This window comes from Protopterus annectens, chromosome 9.part0 (assembly GCF_019279795.1).
Source record: "Protopterus annectens isolate FY-2018-M chromosome 9.part0, PAN1.0, whole genome shotgun sequence".
Classification (NCBI taxonomy): Eukaryota; Metazoa; Chordata; order Ceratodontiformes; family Protopteridae; genus Protopterus; species Protopterus annectens.
In genome coordinates, this window is record NC_056743.1 from 406,645,659 (window position 1) to 406,666,207 (window position 20,549).

Here is a 20,549-nt window from a genome sequence, read left to right on the forward strand (position 1 = left end):
GCCATAGGCAGTAACTTGTTGTGTATTATGCTGACGATCTGTTATGGAAAGAAAAATATATGTTGAACTTTCCTCCAGATACAGTCCAATTCCTCCCCCACCTGTGCATTCATTTTCATCACAGACAACCTCCTTAGTCATCGGGTACAGCCCCTTTATTGACTGTGCACACCACAGAAGTCTGATTGTATTAAAATAGCCACAATTAAGTATCCCATCGGGGTATATGAATGCATAGTGATGCTGCAAACCTAGTATAATGGCTACTTACCAACTCCTCTACCCTGCAAATTAAGGCACATTGTTTTAACTATATAAAACTTGTAAGATGAAATAAAATTAATAATCTCCCACAATGATTTATTTTATTACATATAAACAAAAAGATGCGACTATCAGTTATTGCCACTTGTAAAACTGTTGACTGCACACTTCAGATGTTTGTGATCAAATACATGAATAAATACATAAATAACTGCCAGAAAGGATTGTATCTTCTCAGCTTACTGTTGTCAGAATACAGTATGCAATGCAAAGCGGTCCCCTAACTTAATTGAGAAGAAAGCTAAAAATTAATTGGGACAAAGGACCAAAAGCAGGGGCAGAAATTGCCCTTAACTTAGAAAGTTACTTGAACAGCAGGCTTTGAACTAGCATGCCTTTTCCTGAGTTCTATTACGTCTGAAAAAAAGGACATCCCATCATTTATTGATTGCAATTCTTACTGATTTGCCAGTTTACCAAACATAAACTTAAAAAAGTTAAGGAAAACAGATGAAAATATGTGGCAAAATCAGACACACTGCAATCTCAGGGGTTGTTGAGAGTAACACCGGGGAACTAAGGTCAGGTGGCACTATGCCAGGGTAATCCTATGGCTAGGCTTGTAAAGGCCCCAGGGCCATTAGCCTAGTACACACCTGTGAACCTGTGAAGTGTGCACCTCACATATACAGACATGCACATATTATACACACACACACACCACATGCAAATAAAATAAAGAATCTTTACTTTCCAAAGTAGCACACAGGGTTCTAGGAAGATACTTAAACCCTTACATGTTCTGATTAGACGCACACATTGCTTTCATCTTTCAGTCAGATTCAGGCTGCCTCAGTCACCTGAATCAGCCTGAGCCAGTATAAACAGCTGCTTCATAAAGCATCCGCTCATCTATGTTATCAGTGTAAAAGGCAGGATGAAGTATTGTAATGCCAAGCCATTTCAATAAACAGGATGACAAGTGCAGTAAACACATTTTCTTTTCTTTTTTCCCCTGTCACTCTGACATTCTCAGAACTCACTGTTTCATAGCTGCAACTTTTAGTGGAACTTGTTAAAAAAGTCAAATAACAGACAAATAAATACTTTCCTTTTTCTTTTCACTGGAGGGGCTTGCAGCCCAGCAGCCAATGTTTTGAGTCACCCCCTACACTTATGATGCATTGACTCCCACCCTCCTATTCTGAGTACGCATGCATTGTAAGAGACAGTGTCTGCTAGATAGCAGCAGTGGGACGCAGAACTCCATGCTGTCCCACTGAGGTAGATAAAGAGGCTGCTGGCTGCTCAAGTCTAGACACTACACTACCCCTGAGCTTCCCAGGTCACCAGCATTGCAAGCAGTGAACCTGCCCCTTCACCAGCGGGCTAGCAGATCCACTAGTGTTTATTACTTCAACTGACCATTTCTTAGGAGGTATTCATATCTTGTTGATTAAATCACTCATATTTTTTATATCAAAACTAAATGTATTCTTGCAAAAGTTTTATTCTTTATATTTAAATGAGTGTATTTGTATAATTTAGGACATCTTACAGTGTTTGCTTTTGTTCACTGAATTAAATATCCTGACATGCACCCAGTAAAAGGGTGACATGCTAGAATTATGATAGCAGGCTATCCTATATATTGCAGTCTGAGATTGGTGCATATATTGATAAATTCCCTTCCTTCGGAATGCTGAACTCCACTCAGTGTATTAGTTCCATGCTCTCAACACACTCAAGGCCCTGTCATGCATCAAATTCTCAGCTGTGGAGATGTGTTTTTGTTGCAATTTGATTGGGTATTAATATCTGCTCACAGCAACACATTTTGGAATTGGAGATGTTTCTTCTGTGACCTGCCTCCTTCATGCACGGTTGACATGTTCTTTCTACACACAGGATTTTTTGGGAAGGGATGTGCTCACCAGTTTTCTGCACGTCCGTATGTTATGGTTCCAAGGTGCACCTTTCTACTTCCTTGGTGTTTCAACAGAAATTTCTTAGGCTGTGTGCATTTTACTATAATATTCACAGTTCTTGTCATGAGGCAGAACAGTGCACGGTGTTTAATATATCATCTTTGTACAGTTAAGCATCATTGAAAGCTATATTTTGTATAAAACAAAAGAAACGCATACCGAAGACTGTAGATTACATGGAGAGTTATAACTTGGTCTCACATTTATAATCATTTATGTGTCTGAGTCATAGATGTTAAGAAATTTACCTTGAAAACTTAACTTCTCTCTGCTTTTAAAGTAAATCTAGCCATCAATGTTCGGAACATGTGAGTGAGTTATGATAAGAGACCCAGTCATAACTCTTTATAGTGTATGGAGCCTTATCTATGGAAGGTACTACCAGTTACAGGGTAAAAAATAGTGTTGGAGCATCGAATGTTTTACAGCTCTGAAACCTGTAAAGCACTCGGCACTGCCACCCAGTCAGTGGTGAGAGGCAATGCGTCCCCCTGATGAAAACACAGTAATACCATATACAGTTATATACATTCATTTAAAATAGATGATGAGAACAATTAGCTCAAGACAGAAGTAGGATAGTAGTTTGCAAATTAAATTAATGTATGTATCCAGGATGCTGGATGGGCATTCCTAGACACAAACAATATGTTTGCCCAGGATATGGGAGGGGGCAGTTCTACATACAAGCAGTAATGTATGTATCCAGGATGTGGGAGGGGGTAGTCCTAGGCACAAGCATTAATATGTCTACCCAGGATGTGGAAGTGGGCAATCCTGGATAGAAGCATTACTATGTCTGCCCAGGATATGGGAGGAGGCAGTCCTATACACAAGCATTAATGTACGTATCCAGGATGTAGGAGGGTCAGTCCTAAACACAAGCACTAATATGTCTGCCCAGGTTGAGAAGGGGGTCGCCCAGATACAAACATTAATATTTCTGCCCAGTTTGTAGAAGGGGGTCACCCAAACACAAACCTTAATATTTCTACCCAGGATGTGAGAGGGGACAGATGTGGACAGAGGCTGTGACAGCAGGGAAATACTGCCAGTCCAGCTATCTGGAATTTTATAAATAATTGTGTCACTTGAAAATATTAATATGATTTGTATAGAGAGGTGACACTGCCAGCCCAGCTGTCTGGGATTTTGTAAATAATCATGTCATTGTAAATAGTGCAATGATTCATATGCTTGTCTTACATATGTAAGAGAACTATGTTATCCACTGAGCTTCAAGAATGTAACCACAGTGTATCCTACTGGGAAAGAACAGAAATGTATGTAAGCTATATGCCTGTGCAAATGGTAGAAGCTGGGACATACAGAGTTAACTTACAAAACTTTAAGAAAATAAGTAGAAATTAAGTGCTTTATTGTGTGCTATAAAAAAGTTAGTTTCAGTGCAGCAGGCAGACACAGTGTCTAGAGCTAGGGGTTTTCCTAGTGTCTGTTACTTCCTAGCAGCTGCACTTCTGAGAGGTATTTTTGACACAGAGATGTTGGTTTCTGATGGCCTGGGAACTGAAGGCAGGTGGCAAAAAGTGATGTCATCCAGCTGACCCAGCAGTACTGTTTTGATTTTAATTTGGGAACTCTCTCAGAGACTGTGTATTTTGTATTTGGACCTTGAAACATCCTCTCATCAGCACCTGCCTTGCTTTATAGTAAGTAATCAGGGTACACTAATCACTCTTAGATATAGATAGGAATATAGTATATATTAGTTTATATGTTATATGTATTTATTTGAGACTGTCCTGCAGTGTTGCTTTAAAATATTTTCTGTGATTCTGAACTCTGTAGTCAATGTGCTGACTTACTGAGTATTGGCTTGTTGTTTTATTATTTATTATTAAATATATTTAAACCTTTTAATTGTGGCTGGTTTGTTTAGAGATATTTAAGCTCTTAGAGTACTTACATATGTATTTGGTGACACTGTATAGGCCACTCCAGTAGCCTTGAAAATTTTGGTCACACTTACCATTTGGATAACAGTAACATTACACAGTAAGATTGGGCACCCTTTGGTAAGGGCCTTAAAAACTAAGTAAGGGTAGATGGTGGCAGCTGGTACTACCTTATAGTCTGGGCAGTAGGGAGCATAGCTAGTAAACCTGTGCCAGCCTTTCCCAGGTGTGTGTGTGTGTGTGTATATATCAATCAAATCTCAGTGTGTGTGTGTGTGTGTGTGTGTGTGTGTGTGTGTGTGTGTGTGTGTGTGTGTGTGTGTGTGTGTGTCAGCTACTTGGGCAAGGACAAGAAGCATTGGTTGGACAGAGAGGGTGCTGGAGGTCTTAGCCTGGCCAGTCGGCTGAGATCTTAACTCTATATCTGTGCCAGTGGGGAGGCTTATTGGGATCTGTAGAGAGAGAGAGAGAGAGAAACCAGCCCCAGACTGACTGTGATCTCTGTGTGCTCTTAAGGGAAGTTGTACTTTACTGTGTGTGTACTTGTTATCCCCCCAATGTGTATGTCCGTCACTGGTGCTAGTGATGAGGATTGAGGCTCCTTGACTATTGGGTCAGTGCCCAGGATGTGGAAGGCGCAGTCCTAGACACAGGAATTAATGTGCATATCCAGGATGTTGTAGGGGGCAGTCCTGGAGATGAGCATTAATATATCTGCCCAGGATGTGGAAGGGGTGCTGGCCCAGACACGAGCATTATTTCAATATCACACTGATGCGGGGTACAGGAGGGGACTATCTCAAACGTAAGGATTAATTACGCAGTTTACCATGTTCTTGTGTGATTGGAGTATAGTTTACTCATGACTGCTATAGTTTGGTCACAAGGGTGAAAGCCAATTGACTAAACAGTGCCATTCATGGGGAATTCTACATTACTCACACTCAAACATGGTAGGTTGCTATTAAGCAATGACATTATTTAAAAGTTAAAATTTCTTACCATTTCAAATTATGCCATTTTGTTACAGACCTGCATTTCTTTTGCATCTTTTAATACAGATGTGGATGTGCAGGGATGCCCTACCAAAGTACTGAGCATGAGAGTATTCATGTATTTGGTGATACTGGCATAGTAGTTTAATGCACATACTCTTATAGTGTCTGTAAATGTACATGATGCTACTACGCTCCTTTTTAAGTTAGTGGTGGGACCAGTCACAAGCACAGTAAACTAGATTGTTATATTCATTATTAAACTTAGCAGTGCAGAGAAAATAGTAACAATAGGAAAGCTTGGACTTTGATGGTGGGGGACTTCCCTAAACCTAAGTTATGTCTTGAGTTGGGAGTGAGTTCTATCCTTGACATAAACATTACATAAATATAAACAGTGAGTTCAAACATGAGGGAGAGAAATTATGCTAGACAAAATCACTGAGTAAGTCTCCATGGCAGGAGTTGGGAGCAGCTCTTTTTGTAGTTTGTCAGCAAATAAAAAGGGGGAAACTGAAGATGTTTTTACCCACCTGTGTTGTAAATGCATGACAATGGCAGTAGAAGATAGGTGGGCTTAAGGTAGCATGACTGCTTCCAAAAACAGTAAAAACTGAGACTAGAAGTGTGAGGACCCTGTGCTAGACACACCTTATTGTTTTACAGGTAGGGGGCTGCCGTACACCTCAGAGTTTAGAGGTGGAAAGTAAGAAATAGAATACTTAGGTAAGAGCTCTGTATTTAATGTACGGCTAGTGTGGGGGGATCGGGAGGGGATTGTCGCACACAAAAACCTAATGCTGTACTGTTAAATGGGGTGGAAGAAGGCTAGGAGGTTACATTTCAAACGATGAGATGGTGATGGAAGTCAAACATACTACATCTAATGATGAGATGGTGGTGGGAGTTAAGCATATTATCTCTAATGATGAGATAGTGATGGGAGTTAAGCATACTATATCTAACGATGAGAGTGATGGGAGTTAAGCGTACTGCATCTAATGATGAGATGGTGATGGGAGTTAAGCACACTGCATCTAACGATGAAATGGTGATGGGAGTTAAGCGTACTACATCTAATGTTGAGATGGTGATGGGAGTTAAGCACACTGCATCTAACGATGAGCTAGTGATGGGAGTTAAGCGTACTACATCTAATGAAAAAGTGATGGGAGTTAAGCATACTGCATCTAATGAAATAGTGATGGGAGTTAAGCGTACTACATCTAACGATGAGATAGTGATGGGAGTTAAACATACTACATCTAACGATGCGATAGTGATGTCAGTTAAGCGTACTACATCTAACGATGAGATAGTGATGTAACTTAAGCGTACTACATCTAACGATGAGATGGTCACGGGCGGTAAACATACTACATCTAACGATGAGATAGTGATGGGAGTTAAGCGTACTACATCTAACGATGAGATGGTCACGGGCGGTAAACATACTACATCTAACGATGAGATAGTGATGGGAGTTAAGCGTACTACATCTAACGATGAGATAGTGATGGGAGTTAAACATACTACATCTAACGATGCGATAGTGATGTCAGTTAAGCGTACTACATCTAACGATGAGATAGTGATGTAACTTAAGCGTACTACATCTAATGATGAGATGGCGATGGGAGTTAAGCATACTGCATCTAATGAAATAGTGATGGGAGTTAAGTGTACTACATCTAACGATGAGATGGTGATGGGAGTTAAGCGTACTACATCTAACGATGAGATGGTGATGGGAGTTAAGCGTACTACATCTAACGATGAGATGGTGATGGGAGTTAAGCGTACTACATCTAATGTTGAGATGGTGATGGGAGTTAAGCACACTGCATCTAACGATGAGCTAGTGATGGGAGTTAAGCATACTATATATACAACAACATGCCTAAAGAGCTTTGAAACATATTCTGACTGGCATAACCAAACTTAACACATTGCAGATGTTTCACAGTGTCTCAAAGAAGAAATGAGTTCAACATTGATTATGCAGCATGTACTATGCAAACCAGTTTGAGGGAGATCATGATCACATGCTTCAATGCACCAATTTCTTATTTCTCATGAATTGTAGCATCTATCATTAGCGTTCAAACCTTTAAATATCACTGCCATTACAAAGTACACTAGCTAAAGTTCTTATTCCTCACTGCCATTAGAAAGTATACTGGTAGTATTCCAGCTGTACGCTTACTGTTAACATTGTTAATGATTGTCTAAAGATACATGTAATGCTTAATTCACTATTAATATTGAAGCATTGCATCCATATTTTTAGGTCTGCCTTTGGAGAAATTATGCACTAGTCAGTAATTGTTATAACTCTTTAACTGTTTCTGTTTTTCATTACTCTTACAAATGTCTCTTTTCTTCCAGCCAACTCTAACGTCTCCTGGGTCCGTTTACTCCTCCCATGGATCTAGTGCACCAGGTTCCCCTGGTTCTACAATTGTGGTAGGTAATGTTTTAGATATCATGCATTACTCAGTATATAAATACAAGACAAGTCACTCAGATATGTGGCAAATACCGAAACGCTGAGGGATAAAAAGACATGGATGTAGCTGTTTATTTAAATAGTCTTGGACTAACAAAGAAATAGAATAACATTTCTGCAGAAAAAAGTTGGAAAATAAAATACTATGCTATCTATCCTTGTTTTGTTGAAAAAAAAATTCATTTTAATAAATTAATCTGAATCCTGTCATTTTTTTCTGGTTATTAAAGAAAGCACAGTCATGTAAGTAAATTTACCATAACAGTAGATGTTCTAATAGATCACTGTTGCAGTAACTTAAGCTATATGTCCCTTCACTCTGTGGACTGGCCAGTTTAAAGGGCACCTTCTATATGCAATTTTAGGGGCTCAAGTGGAGCTCCATATAAAGACAGTAGGAGTGCAAAAAGCTTCAGAGAACGTTTTTTTTTTTTGGCCAGGAGAGAGACAGGAGCACTGACAGAGCAATTGTAGAAAACAAACACAACAGTATGTACAAAAGGGTGAAATATCTACACCGGTTTACTATCAAAATGTCGAAACGTACTCCGTCGACTGTACTATCGTCGAACACGGAAGTTCGAAAACGGTAATATCGATGTCAAAAAAAAATCTAGGAACAGGTTTTAACATGGGTGAGGTAGGGGAGATGTTTGTAGTTCGGAATAATACTGAACACCTACCTCGACCCATGTTAAAACCCGTTCCTAGATTGTTTTTTTGACATCGATATTACCATTTTCGAACTTCCATGTTCGACGATAGTGCAATCAACTGAGTACGTTTTGAAATTTTGATAGTAAACCATCTACACCTTGGCAATACAAAACCAAAAACAAGTAAAGGGGCTGAATGGAGTGGATGCTACTGCAACAGTGATCTATTAGAATATCTACTGTTATGGTAAATTTACTTGCACAGTTATATTAAGATCAGGATAAAGATCGCTATTGCAGTAGCCACAGCTATATGGGAAAATGACCATAGCTCAGAAAATTTACCAAGGTTGGAGGCCAATAAACCAAGACTCCAGGAGCCCCAGGAGAATGATCCTAACAAAGCCTGTTCTGGACACGGAAAAAGGAATCCAGTTTATAGTGCTATGTAAAAGGTGTGTACAGAGGACTAAGTAGTAAGAGTACTTCTGGAGTCCAACCCTTTCCAGAAAATCAGCAAAGAAGCCAAAGCCTTTGTGGAATGAGCCGTAGCCCTGCCTGAAAGTGGCTTATTATGGTGTGTATAACAAAAGGTGATAGCATGAGAGAACCATCTGGAAATAGTATACTTTGCCCTTTCTTCTTAAATCATAGGAGACAAAGAGTTGATCAGCTTGCACGAGTCAAAAGGGAGTCACCTCACCACCACAATTTTTGGAGAGTTCTTTTGGATCTTCAGGAAACCTCTGATGTCATTGGAGAGAGTGAAAAATATTAGAGGAACATTTCTCTTAATGGGTATGAGAAGGCATCAATCTTTCAGGCTTGTTTGTAAGGAGTCTTGGTCCTGGAGCAGAATTTTTTCTTGCTGTCCGTTGTAAAAGGAAGCAAACAGATCTACTGGAGGTGTTCCCCACTAGTGTAAAAATTGTTGGTAGACCCCCAGGATGAAGTTTCCATTAATTGTGGTCTGTCCTGTGCCTGCTGAGCTTTTCTGCAAGCTGATGGAATGTATGAAGCCTGCAGAGTTAAACTGATCTGAGTTACTGTTCCCCAGGCTATCACAGCCAGTCTGCAAAGAGAGTTGGATCTGGTACCCCCTTGTTTGTTTATGTACTACATTACTGTGGTGTTTTCTGTGTACATTTGCAAAGATCATGGGGACCAGAGATGATTTAAAGCTTTCAAAGTATTTATGACTGCCAACATCTCTCTGACATTTATGTGCAACTGTCTGTATGAAGGATTCCACAGAGCTTGCATTTTTACCCCCTTTGGAAACTACACCCCAGAGCAAGTCTGCTGCATCTATAGTTACAGACTGTATGGTTGTCAGAAGGGAGAGTGAGAGACCCGGATTGGAAGTGATCTGATCTGTCCACTGATGAATCCCAGAACTAGGATCTGTGTAGGTGCTGAATCCATTCTTATCTGAGGTACCATTCTATTTTCCTCGTGTAGTCTGATCAGAGGAGTCATGAGAATCATTTGTGTCATGGATACCAAAATCCTATGAAATTCCCTTGCAGAAGCCTGGATGTGGTTGGTGATGCTCAGGAAGAATTGCTAAACCATCTGTACTTTGTCTGGAGGAAGAAAGGCTCTTCCTAGGGCCACATCTAGTAAACATCCCCTAAGACCACATCTAGTAAACATCCCAGAAGTATACTTGTGTGGGAAGGGATGAAAGATTTATGAAGTTTGATGTGAAACCCCAAATTGAGTAGAAGATTCTGGACAGTTTTAAAAGACTCTTCACCACTGAAACAACTGTAGTCTGCAAAGATAAGAATTGCCCTGATATGGAAAATGTGAATTCCTTGGAGCTTGCAGTAAGCAGTGACTGAAGCAAGACAATTTATGAATACCCTTGGTGTGGTGCCAAGTTCAGAGTAAGATGGAAAACTGTTAATATAAGCTCAAAATAAACATTAAAAACTTCTGAACCGCTTGCCAAAATGAATGTTATGATAGGTGTCCTTTAAATCAAGCTTATTATAAAGGCTAGAGGGAGAATTAGAGGAAGAATGGACTGAAAAGATAACATTTTGAACTTGGAAATTCTGGCAAAAATATTTAAAAAGGAAACATCAAGTACAGGCCTCCGGGAGCCTTCCCATTTTGGTTTCAGAAAATCCTTCAATAAAAGCCTTTGCCCAAGTGGCAGAGAGGTAACAGCCTAGGCCAGCAACTGATGCATAAAGGGTGGGAAGAGATGCTTAGTTCATCTATCTGTAACAATCTGGTGCCACAAAGGAAGGTCAAGCCCCAGAGAGGTGAAGAGGCTGCCAGGGTGGGAAGAGGAAGACGCATCTAGGCCAATAATCTTGCTGACTGAGATGACTGTCCTTGATTTTATATATTTAATTTTAAGCTTTTCTTTTTGGAGCCTCTTTGCTATTGCTTTTGAAAATCCTGTTTGCAGGCACCTTCCTGCTTAAATATCTTATTGAAGAAAAGCTGAGGCAGAGGAAAATTTGATCTGAAGTAGTTAACTTCATTTGGTCATCAACCTGTGGGCTTCGGATCTGGACCAGATCTGAGACGGCAATTTCACCAGCAACAGATCCGAGCTCCAAGCTCCTCCCCTTACCCTTAACACCACTGCATCTCCTTCCTTCTCTCATCTCTCGTTTGCCACGGTTTCACCTACAACATAGATTTGATCTGGGACACTCCCCCAGTCCCATCTCTTCACCACATTCTACCCAATAAACTCTTTCTGCACTTGCGTTTAGTCCTTTTTAATTTAATTGCATTTTTTAAACTGTGTTTGGTCTAATATTGTTACATACTCAAGTGTGCTAGCTTGCACTGCATGTGAATTGTTTTTACTACAGTTTTTGCTACTTTTCTGTAAAAAAAAAACAAACAAAAAAAACTGTAAGCCTGTTTCCTACCTTTCTTGTAACCAGTGTTCCAGATACAGATTTGCTGTATCCAGGACTGTATGTAAGCTTCTGAGCCCCCCAAGTCTTTCTGTGTTGGAGGGAAGCCTTCTAGCTTATCAGTGGGAGTGGTAAGCACTAGGTAACCTGCTACCACATAAGGAGTGGCTCTGGCCCAGAAATTGTAGTTATTGGCCGTTTGGGCAATCTCTTCCATCTCTCTCAACTTTCTGATTTGAAAGCCTGCATTTGCACTTGTTTCTGTCCTGCATCTCATCTAGTGCAGATACAGATTCTTAGTTTTAGCACTTAAATTTGCTTATACATGCTCAGCACTTGTTCAGAACTTGTAAGCACTAAATAAGCTACTAATTACTATAGCACTCAACCTTCCTCATTACCTAGAGGAAAACAGTTTTTGTACTTACTTTTCTCACTTGCTTAGAGAAAAACAGCTCTTGTACTCACTTTCCTCACTTATCTAGAGGAAAATAGTTTTTTATTCAGGCATGTCCAAGGGTCAGCTCCCAGTGTTCTCTCCTGTCTATCTGATGAATCTGGGCATCTTGAGGCAATCTAGAAATTGCCTCATGTACACAGACAACCCTATCCTCCTACCACCAAACACTACAACCTGTGAGAGATGCACTTATCTAGCCAAACTGGAGGTAAAGCTCTCTCCCACCAAGACTGAACTTGACAGTCATGAGGAGAAGGTAAACATTTGCACCACACCATACTCATCACATAGTCTCACTAAATCTACACCACCAAAATCCACACATAAGTAACACAAAAACATTCGCGGAGGCTCTCAATAATAATCTGTCTAAGCAACAGAGACCTCCAAAGCAGAAACGCAAGCAATCTCCATCCCCCAACCCAACCCAAATGACACACAGCCCACAGACTCGGTGTGCCACTCAACCACAGCCAATATGGCAAAACAACGTACCTAACACACTAGTCATAGGTGACTCTATAGTCAAGCACACTGATGTCCCAGTCACCAGGCTAAACAAGGAGAAGGTTACTGTCAGCTGCCTGTCTGGTGCCAGGATCTGCCACATAACCCACGCACTCAGGTCACTCCACAACAAGTACAAATATGACTCTGTCATTGTCCATGTTGGTGTGAATGACCCGAGACATCCTTCCCTGGACTACATGAAAAGGGACATGGAAGAGCTCTCCGATCTTGTAGCCCAGGCAGGTATGACCCTAGCCCTGAGTAGCATTCTGCCATCGCCCAGAATGATACCGCAATACAAGGACAAAATGATTGACTTCAACAATTGGCTAAGCTTCTGGTGTCATTCTAAGGGGATCCAGCATCTATCTGCTTGGGATGACATGGTCGACAGACCATGATGCTTTGCAGAGATGGCCTGCACCTGTCACCCCTGGGATTCCGGATACTGGCTAAGGTTCTTGCTGCCCCTATAGTGCCTTTTTTTGTAGGCAAGGTTCAAATAACAAATTCACCACCATAAGAGGAACAGTCAAGCAAAAACTGAGAGTAATGCTACTCAATGCTAGAAGTCTAAATCTCAAAATGCACTCACTCGAGGCACTCCTTAAAATGGAGAACATCGATATCTATGCAGTGACTGAGACCTGGTTCAAGGCTCCAGAGTGCACCCCTGCTACTAGGCTATAACTCATACCACACTTTTCGGCCATGTAACCTGGACCGAAACACCAAAGGCGGAGGTGTGTCCATATTCATTAAGGATATCCACACCTCCAGGCTAGTAGCTCAACATAATGCATCCGAGGTTATCCAAGTGCAACTGACTCTGGGCAAAACTGCAATCCAAATTGTAGCTTGCTACAGATCTCCCATCATGCCCCAGGATTCCCACTCCTCTTTTCTTGATGTACTGGAAAATGTTAGGGTTCAACCAAACACCCTAATAATGGGCGACTTCAACTACCCCACCATTAACTGGGAAAACTAACCGTGTACCAACTCCTTAGCTCAACGCATTCTGGAATTCATAAACTCCAGTGCCCTGGATCAGCTTATCCACACCCCCACCAGGGGCAACAATATCTTAGACCTAGTCATTACCAACATGAGTGACCGGTGTTCCACACCTGAAGTCAACTCCTCATTGGTCCGATCCGACCATAAGCTAATTACCCTTGATATCCACATCCCGCCCCCACCCCTCATTAAGGAAACTACGGTAAATAATTTTTCCAAAGCCAACTTCATGCTTCTTAAGACAGAAGTGGTGAACTTCATGACACCCATGCAGATGGACAATACAGTTACAACTGCTGAATCCTACACAAATGCACTCTATAAACACTTACACGAGTGCATGGATCGTGCTATCCCAAACAGAAGCTAGACGCTATCCTCCAAAAAAAGGAAGCCAATCTGGTGGTCCCCTGCCATAAACAAACTGTGCAACAGAAGGAGGAAACTGTTGCAAAAGAGAGTAAAATCCCATAAGTGGAGGAGCTCCCTGGTCAGCCTCAGTAAGAAGCTGAGATCCCTTATAAGATCCTTCAAAGCTAGCTACGAAAACAAAATCGCCACTAATTCTAAGGACAACCACAAAGCATTCTATAGCTATGTCAAGAATCTCGATGGCAACACCCAGATCTGCTCTGAGTTACAGCACAACGGCATAATAATTACAGAACCAACTGATATTGCCAACATCCTGGCATATAGGTTCCGTGCTAACTTTACTCCCCCTCACCCCCTAAAGGGCCCATATCTATACAGGAAGAATGCAGAATCCCTGTAATCACAACTACGCAGGTAAAAGCTGCACTCTCTAAAGCCAAAAACACAGCATCCATGGGACCAGACAACATCCCAGGCTGCGTTTTACATGAACTTCAGAACAAACTGGCTCCCCACTTAAGCACCATGTTCAATAATAGCCTTGCATCAGGCTTTGTGCCCACTGAATGGTGCACAGCAACAGTTATCCCACTCCACAAAGGGGGAGCCACCACTGATCCCGGGAACTATCGACCTATTAGCCTGACGAGCCTGGTCTGCAAGGTCATGGAACGTATCATCATGGAACTCATAAACAAAGACATTGGTAACCCCCAAACTCTGGATCCCACCCAGTTCGGGTTTGTGAAAGGCAGATCATGCCTCCTGAACCTGATCGCCTTCTTTGAGGCAGTCACCAAAGCCGTAGATGAGGGTAAGGTGGTTCACACAGCCTATCTTGACCTTGCCAAGGCTTTCGACACCATCCCCCATTCTGGAATTATAGCTAAACTCACTAAACTAGGTATAAATCCCTACGTCACAAGATGGGCTGCCAACTGGCTCACTGACAGAACCAACACTGTAAAAGTTGCAGACTCCAAATCTGACCTCAAAGCAGTGACAAGTGGAGTACCACAGGGTTCCGTCCCGGGACCTCTCCTGTTTGGTATCTACTTCTCTGAAGTACAGGCTAGTGCAGAATGCCTCTGGCTAACGAAGTTTGCAGATGACTGCAAACTAGTCAAGTCCCCAAATGATGTGGACATCCTACAGAAGGGCCTCGCTGAGACAGATGCCTGGTGTTAGAGCCATGGCCTCATGTTCAATGCCAAAAAGTGCAGTGTCATCCCCTTTGGTAAAAACTCTGTACTCATTAACTACCACATAGGCAGCAATCTACTTAACACTGAATGTGTGATAAGAGACCTTGGGACCCAGGTGGACAGTAGTCTCTCCTTTGATAGTCACATTGCTGCAGTAGTCAGGAAGTCCTTCTATGTGGCACACCTCATCATAAAAGGGTTCTCATCCAGGAAAAAAGAGGTCATTGTTCCCCTCTACTCGATGCTCATTAGACCCATTATAGAGTACAACGCCCCTTTTTGAATGTACCTCACAAGGCATCTGCAGCAGCTGGAAAGGCCACAGACGTACCTCACAAAGAGGATTACTGACCTCAAACAAATGCCCTACACTGACCTCCTCAAAAAACTCCAGCTTTACTCCGTCGCATATCGCCTACTCCGAGTTGATCTCTGCCTAACATATAAAGCTATGTCAAACCCAGAGCTGTTGGACATGCTACACCTAAAGAAATCCCAATCCCTCCGAGCTACAGACTCTAGGGACCTAAACCTTGTCGCCACAATAAACAGGACATGCTGGAGGGATAGATTCCTGTCCCAGAGACTTCCCATACTCTGGAACAGGCTACCCATCTATGTCAAACAAAGTTCTTCATTAGCACTCTTCAAGAAAAATCTTGATGAGTGGATGGGAAATGGGAAATATACCCCAGGGATCACTTCTGTGTCTCTGCTCGACAGTGGCACAGGAAAATAACTTTCTTGGGTGGCGTAAGCCAGGGAACCTTGTTGGCTAGGCTTACGCAGGCCCTTGGGCCGATAGCCTAGTATCTACCTATGAACCTATGAACGTGATCCCTTAAGCTCCAGGCTGGTAGAACAGTTTTTGGGGTATTTTTCCGTGTGTGTGTATGTGTGGTGTTTTTTGGGTATTCTTTTTCCCTTTATCCTTACCTCCCCTTCGCTTTCTCCGTTAGATAAAAAAAAAGTAGAAAAGTAGAGTTTTGTGCTAGTGTAGTTAGTGCAGGCCTTCTTTCCCTTTCCTGCCTCACGGTTGAGTGTGTGTGCGAGTGTTTGGGTTGGATTATCAGCCTTTGGTACCTTGTACCTATTGGGCTTGAGTATGGCAGATAAACAAAAGCAGTGTGTGGCCATACGTTGTCACCTGCGGATGGCCACACTCTGTGTGTTGTTTGTTTGGGAGCAGCTCACTTGTCCACCGACTGCTTCATATGTGTGGGGTTTAATCCCAGGGCTCTGAAAGACTGCAGGGCCAAGTTGATTTTGAAAGGGCTTCTTCCCTATATGGAGGCTGCCGCCGCCTCTTCGTCTTCTGTTGCAACTGTGTCTGCAGCCACGGCTGTGACTGCTTCTACAACTTCTATTGTGTCCACCCCTCCCTCCCAGGCATGGACTCACCATCCTGACCATAGACCTGGAGAAAGGGAGTCTAGGAAAGACAAACATAAAGAGAGAGAGAGAGAGAGAGAGAAAAGGGAAGGAAGAAATCCCAGGAACATTCGGATCTGGCGGGTCCTCCTCCCAAGATACCTGTCGTTACCTGGCCGTCATCCCCTCAGCTCCGTTCTCCGAGGTTCTCCCTGTTGCCAGAGAAGGTTCGGCCTCTGTTCACCACACTTCCTGGCCTGCTTTGGTTGGTTTTTCAAGGTCAGCCAGGAGTTTATCAGAAAGCGACATGGACAGGATGGTGGGAAGGTTTATTCGCACCCAGCTTCAGATGGGGGTCTTGCTAGCACCCTCTCCCTCTGGAGGTAGCAGCTCACTACCATTGTTTGCCCCGATTTCTCCTTTTCCGATCTGTTCTCTGTTATCGGAGTCCCTGGATCCAAGAGGTTCTGAAGTCAGGAGTTTGGCGCCAATGGTACCGTCTACCTCAATGCCGGACATTACCTTGAGCGTGTCGGGGTCGACTGCATCGGATCCAAGCTCTCGGATTCGTAGCCTGGGTGTCGGATCTGAGGGTTTGGGTTTTTCTCCTTCAGCTCTGACTTTGTCAGGTCACGACCTACTCCTTGGGGTCTCAGCGGCTTCAGTAGCTCGGAAGACTTGCTCCCCCTTGGCATTTAACGTGGTGGAGAGGGTTCTCTCTAATGGATCTAGGCCCCTGGCCATCTCCTTGGAGTCTGCCCCGACCCCCTCTCTTCTGGGTGCATCTTCTGCCATTCTCCCCATACAGGGACAGCCTGTGTTCGACATGCCCCAGACTGTTCCCCTCGAGGAACCACAACCTGTTCGTGAGTCCTTTCCTGAGAGTCCCAACAAAGAGGTTCCTCACAAATGCAAATACAAGAGAAGGCACTTGGACTCCCCCAAGTCCCTCATGGAGGATACCGACTTGGAGGAAGGGGAAGGCTCCCCAGATCAACCCCCCCCCGAGGATGTACATCATGGAGATCTTGCTTCAGCGGGGGAGGGGGTTGGTCTGCCCCCAAGCCTTCCTCGGATGAGTCGGTGTTTCTGGAGGCATTCGACACAGGCCCATCTACTTCTTGGGTGTCCCGTCCCGCCTGTGGACCCCCTGGTGGAACTCATTACCACCAGGGCATGGAAAGAGCCGGATACTGTGGAGCCAATTCCAAAACATCCAGATAAAATTTTGAGCCCCCCGGTAGAAAGATCAAGCTGGGACAAGGGTTCCCCTACGGATGCCATGGTGGTAGCCACCGCCACGGAGAAGGAACTAGCTCAGGAGAGTTCTGCGGTTGAAGGGTTCCACAAAATTACATAGCCGGAGCCAGGCATGTCGCCTCATGTCAATGCCGGACCCAGCCATGCATGCCGCTCCTTCGGTGGCATGAGAGAGGAGGAGCATGGACTTGTTGGTAACCGCTTTCAGAGTGGCAATTCGTGTAGAGAATGTGCGTTTATCCTCTGGCGACATGGACTCCAGGGGACACCCAGTGTACTCTTTTTATCAGGTCACGCTGAAGTCTAGTGACATGGGCCATATAATTCAGTGCCCTTATACAAAAGGTGGCTGAAGCATAAGTCCACTTTCCCAGGATATTCAGGACTCCTTTTCCCTTAGGGGCAGAGGGGGTAAAGACAGATGCCAGCCCAGAGGCGGGGGGGTCCGAAGAACTTTGGATCCCGAGAACCGTTCTTAGATAGACCCACTCAGCAGCCCAGAGGGGATGCCCGACTGCTCTGCTCTGGAGGCAGTCGGGGGCCGTTTTTCAATGCACCTGACAGTGTGGGAGTCTGTGTCAACAGACCTTTGGGTGCTCCAAATAATATCCAGAGGTTACACAATTCCCTTTGTGACACATCCCTTGCCCCTAAAGCACCTCCCGGATGTTCCATCCGTACAACGGGATGCAGCAGCGCTCAAAGTACAAAACCTGCTAAGCAAATGGGCCATCCAGCCTGTTCCCCCCAGATCAGTCTAGATCAGGCATCTATTCCAGGTTCTTTTTGGTGCCAAAAAAGACGGGGGACTTAAGGCCGATCCTCGACATTTCCACTCTAAACCTGTCAGTTGCCAAAGAAAAGTTCTGGATAGTCACCCTGCAATCCATCCTGCCTTACCTGCAGGAAAACGACTGGATGTACTCAGTAGACCTCCAGGATGCGTACTACCATATAAAGATGCACAGACGCTCCAGGAGGTTCCTCCACTTTTGGCTAGGGGACAATCACTACCAGTTCTGGGCCCTACCCTTCGGTCTCACCACAGCCCCCAGGGTATTCACCAAGGTCATGGCAGCAGTAGCGGCTCACCTGTGGCTTCAGGGCATACAGGTCTATCTGTACCTGGACGATTGGCTCCTTGCCGCTCTCACCAGGCATCTACTCTGTCAAGCCAGGGATTATTTCCGGAAGTTGTCAGACTTGCTGGGCATCACAGTAAGTATAGCCAAGTCCTCTCTAGAGCCTATTCAGGTCCTGGACTACATAGGGGTGAGAAAAGACACCTTGCAATCCAAAGTCTTTCCGACTCCAGAGAGGGTTCATAGCTTAAATATTCATGTTTTCGCAATCCTTCAATCTCCCTATCCCCCAACCGGGGTGGTAAGAGCCCTAGGATCCATGGCAGCCACTATTACTCTTATTCCTTGTGCTTGTCTTCACATGTGGGTTCTGCAGTGGATGTTGGCAGTCCAGTGGTCCTTATTGCATCAGCCATTGACACATCCGATTCACATAAGCGAAGTCCCTTCTCTGGTGGCTACACTCTCCGGAGATAGTAGAGGGACGGTCCTTTGTTCTAGCCCTTCCCCAAGCCATGGTGACCATGGACACCTCCTGACTGGGGGGGGGGGGCATTGCTTAGGCAGAGCAGTCCAAGGCACATGGTCCCTATTACCAATCTGCATATCATTGTTCTGGAGATGAGGGTGGTCTTATTAGCATTGCAGGCCCTTCTTCCTCTGGGAACTATTGCAATTCAGACAGACAATATGTTGGTGGTGTGGTACATCAACAAACAGGGAGGAACCAGATCCTGCCCTCTTTGTTCAGAGGCCATGAGAGTGTGGGAATGGGCGATCTCCACCAACCGTTTTCTGATAGCAACGCACATTTTGGGTCAGTCCAACATACTGGTGGACAAATTGAGCAGGACTATCCTAATGCCTTATGAGTGGTCTCTGAATCCTTATGTAGCCGAGCAGATCTTCCTCAAGTGGAGTCGGCCTTGCTGCGATCTCTTCGCATCTCTTTCCAACGTGAAATGCAGCGAGTTCTTTGCTCTGATCCCCCCTCAAGGGAACCCCCCCCCCCCCAGAGACGCTCCGGTCCATGCTTGGCCCCCCGGTCTTTTTTATGCTTACCCTCCATTACCTCTCATGACAAAGTTTTTACAGAAGGCTCGTCGATTGAGGAGCAGAGTCATCCTCATTGTCCCATTCTGGCCTCGCCAAATCTGGTTTCCCTGTCTGTGGTCTCATCTGGTAGCTCGATCTTGGATCCGATCCTGGATCTTATTTAGCACCCATTGGGGATTCCCCTTTCAGACCTGGGCAGTATGAAGCTCATGGCTTGGTTGCTCCAGTTCCATTGATTGCCAGGACTCCTGGACTTTCTTCCCGTTAGATATTCTGGTGGCAGCTCATAAGTCGTCTATCAGAAAAGTTTACCATAGTAAATGGAAGCGTTTTTCTATCTGGGATTCTCAGAGGGATTTAGATCCTTTTACAGCTCTAGTCCCAGCGGTTCTTAAATTTTTAGCACGCAGTTTCCAGCAGGGTGCCAGCTGTTCTACAGTGAAAGTTCAGCTGGCTGCCATTTCTAATTTCCAGGTAGGTGAAAACATGGGGTCTCTAGCTTCCTCCAGACTCTGCAAAACCTTTATTAAAGGTACCTTTCTTTTAAGGCCTCCGATTAAGGACCGTACTCCTCCTTGGGATCTTACCTTAAGTTTTACAGGTGTTAGTTGCTCTGCCCTTTCGAACCGGCTGTCTCTGTGGACTTGAATTTTTTTGTCTTGGAAAATGGCTTTCCTAGTGGCTATTACCTCAGCTAGGAGAGTGTCAGAACTTCAAGCATTATCTGTTAAACCCCACTTATATGATTTTTCATAAAGACAGGGTCTCACTTCGGACTAATCCTTCTTTTTTGCCTAAAGTGGCTTCAGAATCAAATATCAATCAGTCAATCAATCTACCTGTCTTTTTCCCAAATTTTCAGAACAGGGGGGAATACAAACTACATTTGTTAGATGTACATAGGCAGTTACGTTTCTACTTACACAGGACTAGGCCCTTTCGCAAGTCTGACCAATTATTTGTGTCCTTTGCCAGACCTTTCCTAGGTAAACCA

General features: G+C 43.8%; 1 protein-coding gene across 7 annotated transcripts in view; it reads left to right on the forward strand.

Moving 5' to 3' along the window:
- DMTN (dematin actin binding protein) overlaps positions 1-20,549 on the forward strand; it is a 1,900,252-nt gene that overhangs the window by 988,317 nt on the left and 891,386 nt on the right. For all 7 annotated transcript variants that reach the window (XM_044082941.1, XM_044082937.1, XM_044082938.1 and 4 more), the window contains one exon: positions 7,552-7,629. In XM_044082941.1, coding sequence (XP_043938876.1) covers positions 7,552-7,629 — 78 coding nt within the window. The remainder of the gene's footprint in view (positions 1-7,551; positions 7,630-20,549) is intronic.